The sequence below is a fragment of the Oncorhynchus mykiss genome, chromosome 26 (genome assembly GCF_057628025.1).
Source record: "Oncorhynchus mykiss isolate SJ-2025 chromosome 26, ASM5762802v1, whole genome shotgun sequence".
Taxonomy (NCBI): domain Eukaryota; kingdom Metazoa; phylum Chordata; class Actinopteri; order Salmoniformes; family Salmonidae; genus Oncorhynchus; species Oncorhynchus mykiss.
In genome coordinates this window covers 52362761-52379007 of record NC_143047.1, presented here as the reverse complement: position 1 = coordinate 52379007, position 16247 = coordinate 52362761, and the positions used below count along the sequence as shown (strand labels likewise).

At 44.9% G+C, this 16247-nt stretch overlaps 1 protein-coding gene across 4 annotated transcripts in view; it reads right to left on the bottom strand.

The window, feature by feature from the left end:
• The window catches only part of igf1rb (insulin like growth factor 1b receptor), a 108132-nt gene extending 93530 nt beyond the window's left edge, over positions 1-14602 (bottom strand). For all 4 annotated transcript variants that reach the window (XR_016492217.1, XM_090222061.1, XM_090222060.1 and 1 more), the window contains exons 1-3: positions 13491-14602; positions 12501-12690; positions 11946-12319 (exon numbers count right to left, since the gene is read on the bottom strand). Coding sequence is in view for 3 of the 4 variants with exons in the window: in XM_090222061.1 (XP_090078187.1) it covers positions 11946-12319; positions 12501-12690; positions 13491-13584 (658 nt within the window). In the remaining variant the exon portion in view is untranslated. The remainder of the gene's footprint in view (positions 1-11945; positions 12320-12500; positions 12691-13490) is intronic.
• Between the last annotated feature and the right edge of the window lie 1645 nt (positions 14603-16247).

Genomic DNA, 16247 nt, shown 5'->3' with positions numbered 1-16247 from the left:
TTTTTTGGCATGTGAAATGTAAACAGCAGTTTAAAGAAAGCTACAAGTGGTTGTTGGATGGGAGGGAGGTGAGGCAGCGTAGCGGAATAGAGATGAGAGGTCAGACTGTGTGTGTGTGTGTGTGTGTGTGTGTGTGTGTGTGTGTGTGTGTGTGTGCGCGTGCGTGCGTGTTGCACGGTATATAAAAAGGTCCATCATTTGATTCTAAAAAGCGGTTCAGTACTCCTTTAGAGCATCGAGTCTGTATCGGCGATTGGAGGGATGGGCATTTGAAATCATTTCACTATTCGAACAACATCATGAAAATCCGGGTTCGTCGAAGTACATGCAAACAAAATGAAACTGTTTAACCTTGGGAAATGGCTTGCTATGCAGCCGCGAGACTTGGGAACTGGCTTGCTTATGCAGCCGTGAGACTTGGGAACTGGCTTGCTTATGCAGCCGTGAGACTTGGGAACTGGTTTGCTATGCAGCCGTGAGACTTGGGAACTGGCTTGCTATGCAGCCGCGAGACTTGGGAACTGGCTTGCTATGCAGCCGCGAGACTTGGGAACTGGCTTGCTATGCAGCCGCGAGACTTGGGTGCCGCTTGCTTGCAGCAGTGAGATTGGCAGGGGCCTGAGAGTCTTAGACAGGAGGGAGAAAGAGAGAGAAGCTACCGATTGGTCCATCAATAAGAACAAACGTCTGAAGCCCATTTAGACTACTACTGTATGTATTTATGGGTTCACAGCAGAAAGACTACTACTGTATGTATATATGGGTTCACAGCAGAAAGACTACTACTGTATGTGTTTATGGGTTCACAGCAGAAAGACTACTACTGTATGTATATATGGGTTAACAGCAGAAAGACTACTACTGTATGTATTTATGGGTTTACAGCAGAAAGACTACTACTGTATGTGTTTATGGGTTAACAGCAGAAAGACTACTACTGTATGTGTTTATGGGTTAACAGCAGAAAGACTACTACTGTATGTATATATGGGTTCACAGCAGAAAGACTACTACTGTATGTATTTATGGGTTCACAGCAGAAAGACTACTACTGTATGTATATATGGGTTCACAGCAGAAAGACTACTACTGTATGTATTTATGGGTTCACAGCAGAAAGACTACTACTGTATGTATATATGGGTTCACAGCAGAAAGACTACTACTGTATGTATATATGGGTTCACAGCAGAAAGACTACTACTGTATGTGTTTATGGGTTCACAGCAGAAAGACTACTACTGTATGTATACATGGGTTCACAGCAGAAAGACTACTACTGTATGTATTTATGGGTTCACAGCAGAAAGACTACTACTGTATGTGTTTATGGGTTCACAGCAGAAAGACTACTACTGTATGTGTTTATGGGTTCACAGCAGAAAGACTACTACTGTATGTATTTATGGGTTCACAGCAGAAAGACTACTACTGTATGTATTTATGGGTTCACAGCAGAAAGACTACTACTGTATGTATTTATGGGTTAACCTACTGTATGTATTTATGGGTTCACAGCAGAAAGACTACATTCAAAGTGTGTTGTCAGTATATCCTTGTGTAGTAATGTTACATACATCATTTCATTTAGACAAAGCCTTTTCACTGTTAAAATAAGCATGAGATTTTTTTTATTTAAAAAAATATATACTCTCACAAGTATTTGAATACTAACGTCCGTTTGGATATTTGAATACTGTACAAACCGTGCCCATCCCTAAATCAGCCCCTTTATAGTAGGATGAGCCTTGTCCACTTCCTAATTCACTGCTACAGCTGTCTGGCCTGCATTAGCTCCCCTCACATGCTGCACACAAGTTAACACACTTAAATAACACAACACTGCATGTGGAAATGTTGAACTTTTCACAAAACAAAGTCCTTTATCTCCCTCACCCCCACCTCTTGTCTGGTTTCCACTAGATTCCACAGCCACAAAGTCAGTCTTCCACAGCCATAAAGTCAGTCTTCCACAGCCATAAAGTCAGATTCCACAGCCACAAAGTCAGATTCCACAGCCACAAAGTCAGATTCCACAGCCACAAAGTCAGATTCCACAGCCACAAAGTCAGATTCCACAGCCACAAAGTCAGATTCCACAGCCACAAAGTCAGATTCCACAGCCACAAAGTCAGATTCCACAGCCACAAAGTCAGATTCCACAGCCACAAAGTCAGATTCCACAGCCAAAGTCAGAATCCACAGCCACATTCTGCCTCGCGAAAGACACCATTACTTTCTTAAAGAGACAGCGCACACATTTATAAAAAAAAGAAGCTCCTTGAATTGAATTGATTGCTTTTTCTACGCTCCTGCTCTCCCTCTGTTTCCGATTTAACTAGATGTTTGCTCCCTGCAGTGGCACCGAGGTGTCAAGTGGATGGGATCACTTCATTAGTTACTGTGTCCACAGAGAGGAAGCTTTCCTCCTCACACCGACACTACAGACACGACAGCGAGTCTAGCAGGAGTGGGAACTATGGACGGGATTCTTCAATTAAGTGTTTGTCATTTAACGAGAAACATCTTAGTTAGATGTAAAATTGCGAGACTAAGACCTGAGGCAGTGTTACTGGCTGTTGTTGCTACGGCGTCTCGAGAGGGGCAAACCGTAATATTGCCACTATCTGTTTTTTCAAGCCAAGCTCTTTTAAAGGAGTAGACAAACAGAAGCTGGTTTGGCTGCTAGGAGCAGTAGAACCTAGTCTGAGGGTACCTTTAGGCTCATGACAGGTTGCAGTTAGCTGGAGGACAGACACCCTGTCAGGCAGGCCAGTTGTTTTTCCTACCTTGTCAGGACATTGTTGTAAATTGTTAGGACATTGGCAGAACAGAGCGGGTGTCAGTGATAGGGCGGCAGAACAGAGAGGGTGACTGTGATAGGGCGGCAGAACAGAGAGGGTGACTGTGATAGGGCGGCAGAACAGAGCGGGTGACTGTGATAGGGCGGCAGAACAGAGCGGGTGACTGTGATAGGGCGGCAGAACAGAGCGGGTGACTGTGATAGGGCGGCAGAACAGAGCGGGTGACTGTGATAGGGCGGCAGAACAGAGCGGGTGACTGTGATAGGGCGGCAGAACAGAGCGGGTGACTGTGATAGGGCGGCAGAACAGAGCGGGTGACTGTGATAGGGCGGCAGAACAGAGCGGGTGACTGTGATAGGGCGGCGGAACAGAGCGGGTGACTGTGATAGGGCGGCAGAACAGAGCGGGTGACTGTGATAGGGCGGCAGAACAGAGCGGGTGACTGTGATAGGGCGGCAGAACAGAGCGGGTGACTGTGATAGGGCGGCAGAACAGAGCGGGTGACTGTGATAGGGCGGCAGAACAGAGCGGGTGACTGTGATAGGGCGGCAGAACAGAGCGGGTGACTGTGATAGGGCGGCAGAACAGAGCGGGTGACTGTGATAGGGCGGCAGAACAGAGCGGGTGACTGTGATAGGGCGGCAGAACAGAGCGGGTGACTGTGATAGGGCGGCAGAACAGAACGGGTGACTGTGATAGGGCGGCAGAACAGAACAGGTGACTGTGATAGGGCGGCAGAACAGAACAGGTGACTGTGATAGGGCGGCAGAACAGAACAGGTGACTGTGATAGGGCGGCAGAACAGAACAGGTGACTGTGATAGGGCAGCAGAACAGAACAGGTGACTGTGATAGGGCAGCAGAACAGAACAGGTGACTGTGATAGGGCAGCAGAACAGAACAGGTGACTGTGATAGGGCAGCAGAACAGAACAGGTGACTGTGATAGGGCAGCAGAACAGAACAGGTGACTGTGATAGGGCAGCAGAACAGAACAGGTGACTGTGATAGGGCGGCAGAACAGAGCGGGTGACAGTGATAGGGCAGCAGAACAGAGAGGGTGACTGGAAGACAGTAACAGCCTACCAGTAGTTCTGTGAGAGAGAGAGACATAAGGGGAGAAAGAGGCTTGTTTCCAATACTACTTTGGTGCCTGTAATTGATTATGGTGATATCTTGTACTTTATGCCTGTGATGTCATTACATATGGCGGCTGAGATTCGTTACGAACTCCAAAGCTCTCACACATCACCTTCTACATGGGAGTGGCCTTCCTTACCTCCTCAGAGGTTAAATCATTGGTAACTTTTTATTTGTAAGGCCATATTGAGACAGCTCCCATTTTACTAGTGTAACTAAACAACAATATAAAAACACAGCATGTAAAGTGTTGGTCCCATGTGTCATGAGCTGAAATAAAAGATCACAGAAATGTTCCATTCGTACAAAAGGCTTATTTTGCTAAAATGTTGGGCGCACATTTATTTACATCCCTGTTAGTGAGCATTTCTCCTTTGCCAAGATAACCCATCCACCTGACAGGTGTGGCATATCAAGAAGCTGAATAAATATCATGATCATTACACAGGTGAACCTTGTGCTGATGACAATAAAAGGCCACTTTTAAAATGTGCAGTTTTGTCACACAACACCATGCCACAGATGTCTCAAGTTGAGGGAGCGTTGCAATTGGCATGCTGACTGCAGGAATGTCCATCGGAGCAGTTGCCAGAAAATGTCATGTTAATTTCTCAACCATAAGGCAGTACATCCAACTGGCCTCACAACCACAGACCATGTGACCACGCCAGCCCAGGACCTTCTCATCTGGCCTCACAACCACAGACCATGTGATCACGCCAGCCCAGGACCTCCACATCTGGCCTCACAACCAGACCATGTGACCACGCCAGCCCAGGACCTCCACATCTGGCCTCACAACCAGACCATGTGACCACGCCAGCCCAGGACCTCCACATCTGGTCTCACAACCACAGACCATGTGACCACGCCAGCCCAGGACCTCCACATCTGGTCTCACAACCACAGACCATGTGACCACGCCAGCCCAGGACCTCCACATCTGGTCTCACAACCACAGACCATGTGACCACGCCAGCCCAGGACCTCCACATCTGGCCTCACAACCAGACCATGTGACCACGCCAGCCCAGGACCTCCACATCTGGCCTCACAACCAGACCATGTGACCACGCCAGCCCAGGACCTCCACATCTGGTCTCACAACCACAGACCATGTGACCACGCCAGCCCAGGACCTCCACATCTGGTCTCACAACCACAGACCATGTGACCACGCCAGCCCAGGACCTCCACATCTGGTCTCACAACCACAGACCATGTGATCACGCCAGCCCAGGACCTCCACATCTGGCCTCACAACCACAGACCATGTGATCACGCCAGCCCAGGACCTCCACATCTGGTCTCACAACCACAGACCATGTGACCACGCCAGCCCTGGACCTCCACATCTGGCCTCACAACCACAGACCATGTGACCACGCCAGCCCAGGACCTCCACATCTGGTCTCACAACCACAGACCATGTGATCACGCCAGCCCAGGACCTCCACATCTGGTCTCACAACCACAGACCATGTGACCACGCCAGCCCAGGACCTCCACATCTGGCCTCACAACCAGACCATGTGACCACGCCAGCCCAGGACCTCCACATCTGGCCTCACAACCACAGACCATGTGACCACGCCAGCCCAGGACCTCCACATCTGGCCTCACAACCACAGACCATGTGACCACGCCAGCCCAGGACCTCCACATCTGGCCTCACAACCACAGACCATGTGACCACGCCAGCCCAGGACCTTCTCATCTAATTCACCTGAGACCAGCCACCCGGACTGCTAATGAAACTCTGGGTTTGCACAACCGAAAAACTTCTGCACAAACTGTCAGAAACCGTCTCAGGGAAGCTCATCTGGATCACCAGGATCTTAACCTGACTGCAGTTTGGCATCATAACTAGTGACGCACCGATAAAAAACTCTTTGGCCGATATAGAGTTCTTCCTTGCCAAAAAAAAACGATACCGATACCCAATATAAAAAATAAAAAAATGGTGGCCTTGTAAGCATTCTAGTACAGTTAAATAGTTAACACACACACACAGCTGTCCAAGGCACTGCATCTCAGTGCAAGAGGCGTCACTACAGTCCCTGGTTCGAATCCAGGAGGTATCACATCCGGCCGTGATTGGGAGTCCCATAGGGCGGCGCACAATTGGCCCAGCGTCGTCCGGGCGTCATTGTAAATACGAATTTGTTCTTAACGGACTTGCCTAGTTAAATAAAAGGACACACCGCACACACACCAAAAAGTTATTTTGTTTGCATTTACGTATGTTGCCATTACCAGTAAAACAAATTCAAACCTATTTCTTTCACTCACTTGCTGTGCTGTTTCGTTTGTTCAGTCGTTCCATTCTCAACCAGGAGAAGACAAGCAGACGCTGGGTTTGGCTGCTAGCAGCAGTAGAACCTAGTCTGAGTGTATCTTTAGGCTCCTGTTAGGAGAAGACAAGCAGACGCTGGTTTGGCTGCTAGGAGCAGTAGAACCTAGTCTGAGGGTATCTTTAGGCTCCTGTTAGGAGAAGACAAGCAGACGCTGGTTTGGCTGCTAGGAGCAGTAGAACCTAGTCTGAGGGTATCTTTAGGCTCCTGTTAGGAGAAGACAAGCAGACGCTGGTTTGGCTGCTAGGAGCAGTAGAACCTAGTCTGAGGGTATCTTTAGGCTCCTGTTAGGAGAAGACAAGCAGACGCTGGTTTGGCTGCTAGGAGCAGTAGAACCTAGTCTGAGGGTACCTTTAGGCTCATGACAGGTTGCAGTTAGCTGGAGGACAGACACCCTGTCAGGCAGGCCGTGGTTTGGCTGCTAGGAGCAGTAGAACCTAGTCTGAGGGTACCTTAGGCTCATGACAGGTTGCAGTTAGCTGGAGGACAGACACCCTGTCAGGCAGGCTGTGGTTTGGCTGCTAGGAGCAGTAGAACCTAGTCTGTATTCCCAGTCATGTGAAATCCATAGATTAGGACCTAATGAATTTATTAAACTGATTTCCTTATGAACTGTAACTCAGTAGAATATTTGAAATTATTGCATGTAGCGTTTATATTTTTTGATCAGTGTACATTGTCCAGCAGACAAATGAAAACGTATCACCTGTGCTGACATGACTGTTCTGTTGACCCACTCGGCCCATACAGAGTGAGGTAAAATAAGCTATTCAGTTCTCTGCTTGGAACAAACTTCCAAAAGGTCCTGAAATGACAGGATCCCTTTCAATAAGATTAAACAACATGATAAATGAAGTGGGGGGCTGTCAATGTCCTGACCCCTAGTTGCACCACACTTTCCCAAACCATCTTCCTGTTAAATGTTTTCTGTGTTTGATGTTGCAAATGTATCTTAAATTGCTGCTATTCTGGCCAGGTCTCTCTTTAGTAGAATCTCAAATGATACTAACCTGGTCAAATAACAGTTAGATTTGATCGAAAGAGAGGAGGGGGGGGGGGTCACCTGTTCCAATCGATCGGTCAAATTTATTTGCATTGTATTTTTCCATATATACACACACCCTATGTATTTTAATAAAATCAACTGCAAGCATTGAGCTTGTCTGACGCTTTAAGCTTATGGTTTGATGAAATAAGACAAATGCCCCAAGAGGGTGCCAGATCTAGATAGAGAAATGTTAAATAAATAAATATATATTCAACTTTACCTGACCCAACTAGTCTCTTCCCGCTCCTGCTGGAATTTGCATATTCTGCCATTACTCGCCTGAAGTTGCCGGTAATAGGCTACACGAGGAGTCGGCAACCTTTCATGTTGAATGCCAATTTATCTTACCATTTCTACCGATCAGTGGGCGTGCCAGTTATGGTTTTCATATTACAATTGTGAAACATGTATTTAATTTATAATAACGTCTTCATATATTAAAATCACTGTCATGTGGTTAATCAAAATTCTATTCAAATCTGAATTAAAATGATACAAATCTAAAAAAGTAATTATATTGCCATTTCCAACTATGTCAAAATAGCCTTCATAAAGCCAACAAATAAAAACATTGCAGCCTGCATGTAGAAAATATACTGACAAAAATGAATATCCTATAAATCACATTGGTTACATATGGCCTGTCTGCAACGAACTTAAAACATTGTATCAACTATGAACTTGGGTCCGGCCCGAAGCTTGTGTTAGCGAACTTGCAACATGTATAAAATATTCTGGGCCCTCAGAGTTTCCGGTGGCCCCAAGACGCAGCGATCAGGCCGGTTCCACCAAGCTACCACAATACTATCCTGGTGGACCCGAGACGCAGCGTTGCCTCAGTGAACGGTCCTTGCTATCCAGGATCTTTGGGACGACCCTACCCAATTGAAATTGACATTTAAAATGGTTAAGGTTAGGTGAAGGTTAAGGTTTAGGATGGTGACGTCCCAAGGATCCCGGATAGCACTACACCTCAGTAAACAGTGTCAAGTACTTTCCCACAGCTAGTTAGCCAGCTAGATGGGGGAGCGAAACATGAATTTGTCCCTGACAAGTGACAACCCATACATCAAAACGTAGCTACGAAGCAGACGTTGTAACATGCTGTGTTTTTTTAGTGTCTCTGAAAACATTTAGATGACAGACCTTGAGGAGTACTTTTCAAAGAGCAAATACACTTCCGTTCAGAAGTTTGGGGTCACTTACAAATGTCCTTGTTTTTGAAGGAAAAGCACATTTGTCCATTAAAATAACCTAAAATTGATCAGAAATACAGTGTAGACATTGTCAATGTTGTAAATGACTATTGGAGCTGGAAACGGCTGATTTTTAATGGAATATCTACATAGATGTACAGAGGCTCATTATCAGCAACCATCACTCCTGTGTTCCAATGGCACATTGTGTTAGCTAATCCAAGTTTATCATTTTAAAAGGCTAATTGATCATTAGAAAACCCTTTTGTAATTGTTAGCACAGCGGAAAACTGTTTGTCTGATTAAAGAAGAAGCAATAAAACTGTCCTTGAGAAAAGTTGAGTATCCGGAGCATCAGCATTTGTGGGTTCGATTACAGGTTCAAAATGGCCAGAAACCAAGCACTTTCTTCTGAAACTCATCAGTCTATTCTTGTTCTGAGAAATGAAAGCTGTTCCATGCGAGAAATTGCCAAGAAACTGAAGATATCGTACAACGCTGTGTACTACTCCCTTCACAAAACAGCGCAAACTGGCTCTAACCAGAATAGAATGTTCTCTGTTGTTTTATATATGCCATTAGGGTACTGAAGCAGACGACATCTACCAGTGACAATGGCTGAATATCAACTGCAATCGTTTCTGTAATCAGCGCTGTGATTTTCTTCCTTATCACACTGCTGTCAGCAACAGGTTGGGTCTCACGGTGCCTCTCTCATCACTGCCCCTGTACGGTCCCTGTATCTCAGTTCCATCTCATCACCTTCTCATTTAACATCTCATCACTGCCCCTGTACGGTCACTGTAGCTCAGTTCCACCTCATCACCTTCTCATTTAACATCTCATCATTGCCCCTGTACGGTCACTGTAGCTCAGTTCCACCTCATCACTTCCCCTGTACGGTCACTGTAGCTCAGTTCCACCTCATCACCTTCTCATTTAACGTCTCAGTCCACATCTCATCACTGCCCCTGTACGGTCACTGTAGCTCAGTTCCACCTCATCACCTTCTCATTTAACGTCTCAGTCCACATCTCATCACTGCCCCTGTACGGTCACTGTAGCTCAGTTCCACCTCATCACCTTCTCATTTAACGTCTCAGTCCACATCTCATCACTGCCCCTGTACGGTCACTGTAGCTCAGTTCCACCTCATCACCTTCTCATTTAACGTCTCAGTCCACATCTCATCACTGCCCCTGTACGGTCACTGTAGCTCAGTTCCACCTCATCACCTTCTCATTTAACGTCTCAGTCCACATCTCATCACTGCCCCTGTACGGTCACTGTAGCTCAGTTCCACCTCATCACTGCCCCTGTACGGTCCCTGTATCTCAGTTCCACCTCATCACCTTCTCATTTAACGTCTCAGTCCGCATCTCATCACCTTCTCAGAGTCCGCATCTCATCACCTTCTCATTTAACGTCTCAGTCCACATCTCATCACTGCCCCTGTACGGTCCCTGTAGCTCAGTTCCACCTCATCACCTTCTCATTTAACGTCTCAGTCCGCATCTCATCACCTTCTCATTTAACATCTCAGTCCGCATCTCATCACCTTCTCATTTAACGTCTCAGTCCGCATCTCATCACCTTCTCATTTAACATCTCAGTCCGCATCTCATCACCTTCTCATTTAACATCTCAGTCCGCATCTCATCACCTTCTCATTTAACATCTCATCACCTTCTCATTTAACATCTCATCACCTTCTCATTTAACATCTCAGTCCACATCTCATTTAACATCTCAGTCCACATCTCATCACCTTCTCATTTAACATCTCATCACCTTCTCATTTAACATCTCATCACCTTCTCATTTAACATCTCAGTCCACATCTCATTTAACATCTCAGTCCACATCTCATCACCTTCTCATTTAACATCAGTTCACATCTCATCACCTTCTCATTTAACATCTCAGTCCGCATCTCATCACCTTCTCATTTAACATCTCAGTCCGCATCTCATCACCTTCTCATTTAACATCTCATCACCTTCTCATTTAACATCTCATCACCTTCTCATTTAACATCTCAGTCCACATCTCATTTAACATCTCATCACCTTCTCATTTAACATCTCATCACCTTCTCATTTAACATCTCATCACCTTCTCATTTAACATCTCAGTCCACATCTCATTTAACATCTCAGTCCACATCTCATCACCTTCTCATTTAACATCAGTTCACATCTCATCACCTTCTCATTTAACATCTCAGTCCACATCTCATCACCTTCTCATTTAACGTCTCAGTCCACATCTCATCACCTTCTCATTTAACATCTCAGTCCACATCTCATCACCTTCTCATTTAACATCTCAGTCCACATCTCATCACCTTCTCATTTAACATCTCAGTCCACATCTCATCACCTTCTCATTTAACATCTCAGTCCGCATCTCATCACCTTCTCATTTAACGTCTCAGTCCACATCTCATCACCTTCTCATTGAACGTCTCAGAGTATTGTCATAACGGGCTTAGCTGCTGTCATTCCCAGTCTCACTCTGCCATTTTAGACGATGACGTTCGGAGGGCATTATATCAAATCATTTAAAAGATGCATATGTCCTCCGATTAACGTTACAGCATTGTTGCATTTTTTTTTAAAAATGTAACGTTTATTTAACCAGGCAAGTCAGTTAAGAACAAATTGTCATTTACACTGACGACCTACGACCTACATTAGGATGTTTATTTTCTCCTTTATGACGATCAGGGCTTGATAGTTGTGTGATAACTGCACTGTGAATTACATTTTGTTACAATTACATCTCATTTTTCATTTATGGATTTTTTCCCCCGTAATTTTAAAGACCCCAATGTCTTATTAACGTTGACAGCCCTAATGGCCAGGGCCCATTTCTGCCAGGGCCCATTTCTGCCAGGGCCCATTTCCGCCAGGGCCCATTTCCGCCAGGGCCCATTTCCGCCAGGGCCCATTTCCGCCAGGGCCCATTTCCGTCACTTCATTGAGCTGGCAAGCTTCAGTCTGCTCAGCACCCACCGTAGAAGCAGTAACAGTCAGTTCACTCTCCTGTCTGACTGGTGTACTGTCATTGGGCGATAGTGTTCAGGTTTGCTCTACCACGCCAAGGCAAGATATGTTTACAGCCATGTAAAGTGCGCCCTCTTCAGGACAAATATAAATTATTGAGCATTTTCTCAGAAATCTTATAATCGGTCCTTATAAATCGGACGATAATATCAGCTTTATATAAACATACACATGGCAAGTTCCTCTCAAAAACTTCCCACTTAGCACGTTGAAATAAAAAAGCAACAAGTCGTTTGACTTGAGAAAATATCGAGCTCAATGTGAACCAAACCATCAGCTAGCCACACTCATTCAAACAGCGGACGAGGATGGATTGAAACCCTGAGACTGTTCCTACCTTTCTGGCAGTGGTTAGAGGTCCAGCAGCGACAGTTGAAGTTGTCGTTGAAGTTGGTCTTGATGCATCGACGGCTATCCTCCATGATGCCTGGACACACGTCCCCACACTCCTTACTCTGTTTATTCCCCGCTATGAAGTTATTAAACTCAGCATCCATGATAAGAGACCAGTCAATAGAGTCCAGATAGCAGAGCTCAGGGTTCTTCTCGATCCGGATGGCTCCTCTAGTGATGTTCTGGAGGCTGTAGAGGCCGATGTCCTTCAGAGAAGTCATCTCAAAGATCACCAGGGCGTAATTATAAAAGAGATTTCGCCCTCGGATCACCGTGAGGTTAGGGAACAGGGTGGACAGGGAGTCCAGGCCCGAGACTCTGAATAAAAATTAAATCAAAACTTTGTTTAAAGTGCTTTTTTTTTTAAAAGCAGCAACACACTTCTACATGAAAACAGCATAAAAGAGATAAAAGAAAAACAAGCAGGAATAATCAAAAAGATGAATTAAATAATAGTGAAATCATTGAGAGGTGGAAGCTGTGTATCTGACCCGCTAACCTGAACAGCAGCAAGTAGTCAGTGATCATGGTGAGTTTGGGGAAGGAGAGCGAGCGGAACACTTCCTGGTTGAGGTTGTAGTTCTTGTCTCCTATTAGGAGGATCTGGAGGTAACCCTCGACGATCGTACAGTTCTCCAGGCGACGGAACTCACTGATGTCGTTACCAATGTCAATGCTGGGACCACAAACTGGAGAGAGAGAGAGAGAAACAATGGAAGAGACTTAAATGTACTTTTTAATTTCATCTAAAGCCCAACAAAAGCCTTGTAGAGAGCTAGAGAAACAGACTTAGTCTAACATAATGGTTGCTTTCATGCTATGGGACGAGGGTTTGAAATCATTTCACTACTCTTAATAATATCATACATTTATCAGTTTTCCAGATATTGGAAATACATGTTGTTTTTTTACATAAGAGAAGGTTACTTAAGGCAACAAATGTAAGGAGGGCGGTTGGTCGGGATGGACGTATAATGCGAACGTCTAGCAACCCAGAGGTTGGTGGTTCGAATCTCATCACAGACAACTTTACAACTACTTACTATGTTTTTACTACTTACTATGTTAGTTAACCCTTCCCCTAACCTGACTCATAACCAACGTTAGCCACATAGCTAACGCTAGCCACAACTAATTGGAATTCGTAACTTAAGACATTCAAGAAAATGGATAACATATTGTACTTTTTGCAAATGTGTAACATCATACGAATTTCGTTACTTCCACAAATGAATACGAAACGTAACACATTATACTAAACAGAAACTCAGTTTTCCAGAATAATAGGACATGTGGAGAGAGCAGGTTGTCCCTGTAGGTACATTACATTCAGCTAACAATGGTTGTCTAAAGGTAGAACAAGATCAACTATTGGGAGCAAAGAGGAGCATTAAGACAACGTAGCAAATATATATATATATATACAGTATTGCATTTATCAATTTAGTTAGCTAGTCGTTACCTGGAAAACGGTGATAAAACCACTTACTTTCTCCATGTGCGGGCCGAGGGCAGGTCGCGGAGACACACAGCAGCAGACCACAGAACAAGGTCAACGGATCCGTTTCTGTACCAGACTTCATTCCGGTAAAAGAAACTTCCTCCCAGCGTCAGAAACAAACAACGGGAATGACCCCAATTAATTAATGCTCCCAATATGGTCGCTTCTCAGGCCACACAAATAAAGGCCAAGAACGTGGACCAAAATGAACACGTCCCTGACTTGTATTCCTAAATGTTGAGTTCTCGGTACCGTCGGTGTTAGTACCGTCAGTATCGGTACCGTCGGCAGCCAGCCGATGCGATCTCCCGGACTAACAGACGTCGTCTTCTCCTGTGTTGAGGAATGTCTGGAGTCCACTGCGGGGTGGGTTGAATCCAGCAGGAAAACAAGGCTGTCTGGTCTCTCTATCATAGAATTACCCGTCGACGTCGGGTTGAGACAGACAACCTCCCAGGGATGTATGAAATGTTACAGAGAAACAGCCATGTCGAGCAGTTGACAATCCGCATCTTCCGACTCCATTTCTTCAAAACCAAAATGCCACTTTGTTCGCTTGAATGCGCTGTTCACCAGGCGGGGAGAAAGTCCTCCAACGTGGACGGGAGAGCAGGCTTGGTTCGGGGTTTGGTGGCGGTATACTTTAGTTAGCACATGAATGGGGAAAGGAGCCCTCCCGGAGTGAGACACATGATGTTTGATCCAAAATATCCGTCAGGACGAAAAAGGATTCAACAACTGCAGCCCCCGGTGTCTCCCTCCTCCGTCTTCACCCGCAGCTCATACAGACACACTAACAACTGAATCAATTTTCAGCACGCAGAAACGGGATTATTTCAATATCGTCAGTGTTCGTTCAGATTCCGACCCTTGTAGTATCCATTAGAAGCCGTTTTCTCGTCTCTTACAACGTCAGTCAGCGGCTCCGGTTGTGGGATCTCGGCTCAGTGGGATGGACTCAGCGCTGTAAACAAGGCTGGATGTTTCTGTCAGCCACACACCGTAGACTGCTACGTCCTACTAGGCTGGAAGGAAAACCTGGACACAATCCAGGAGTGGCTTTGTTTTTCCTCTCACAGATGCTCACCAGCTTGGAGTCCTAAAAAACGGAAATGACTTACCTCTGGATTGTTCAGTCATTGCTGTGGAGAAAGTTCATTGGAAAACAGGGTTTTGGGATAAACGTCAAAAAGAAGCTCTGAGGTTAACACAGGCTTAGGAGATATTATACGTCTTTCTCTATGAGATAATATCATACCACTTTATATAATGTTTACATACCCTACATTACTCATCTCATATGTATATACTGTACTCTATACCATCTACTGCATCTTGCCTATGCCGTTCTGTACCATCACTCATCTCATATGTATATACTGTACTCTATACCATCTACTGCATCTTGCCTATGCTGTTCGGCCATCGCTCATCCATTTATTTATATGTACATATTCTTCAATCATTCCTTTACACTTGTGTGTGTATAAAGTAGTATGAAGTAGTTGTGAAATTGTTAGGTTAGATTACTCGTTGGTTATTACTGCATGGTCGGAACTAGAAGCACAAATATTTCGCTACACTCGCATTAACATCTGCTAACCATGTGTATGTGACCAATAAAATTAGATTACATTTTATTTGTACGACCTTTATGAATTAAGAAGACTTTATGTGCTTTTTTTTATTACATAAATGCTTAAAAATGAACAAAATGTGAATTCTCATTGAACAAGATTATCATTGAACAAAACATATAAGATATCCTGAGCCTGTGCTTAGCTTACCACAGATCTTATTTTCAGCTTTTATCCAAAATCCCTACAAAAACTAACCCTGGTGGAGTTAGTGCCTGTTTCTCTCTGGGCTCAGTACCATACATTATGATAAAAACTAACCCTGGTGGAGTTAGTGCCTGTTTCTCTCTGGGCTCAGTACCATACATTATGATAAAAACTAACCCTGGTGGAGTTAGTGCCTGTTTCTCTCTGGGCTCAGCACCATACATTATGATAAAAACTAACCCTGGTGGAGTTAGTGCCTGTTTCTCTCTGGGCTCAGCACCATACATTATGATAAAAACTAACCCTGGTGGAGTTAGTGCCTGTTTCTCTCTGGGCTCAGTACCATACATTATGATAAAAACTAACCCTGGTGGAGTTAGTGCCTGTTTCTCTCTGGGCTCAGTACCATACATTATGATAAAAACTAACCCTGGTGGAGTTAGTGCCTGTTTCTCTCTGGGCTCAGCACCATACATTATGATAAAAACTAACCCTGGTGGAGTTAGTGCCTGTTTCTCTCTGGGCTCAGCACCATACATTATGATAAAAACTAACCCTGGTGGAGTTAGTGCCTGTTTCTCTCTGGGCTCAGTACCATACATTATGATAAAAACTAACCCTGGTGGAGTTAGTGCCTGTTTCTCTCTGGGCTCAGTACCATACATTATGATAAAAACTAACCCTGGTGGAGTTAGTGCCTGTTTCTCTCTGGGCTCAGCACCATACATTATGATAAAAACTAACCCTGGTGGAGTTAGTGCCTGTTTCTCTCTGGGCTCAGCACCATACATTATGATAAAAACTAACCCTGGTGGAGTTAGTGCCTGTTTCTCTCTGGGCTCAGTACCATACATTATGATAAAAACTAACCCTGGTGGAGTTAGTGCCTGTTTCTCTCTGGGCTCAGCACCATACATTATGATAAAAACTAACCCTGGTGGAGTTAGTGCCTGTTTCTCTC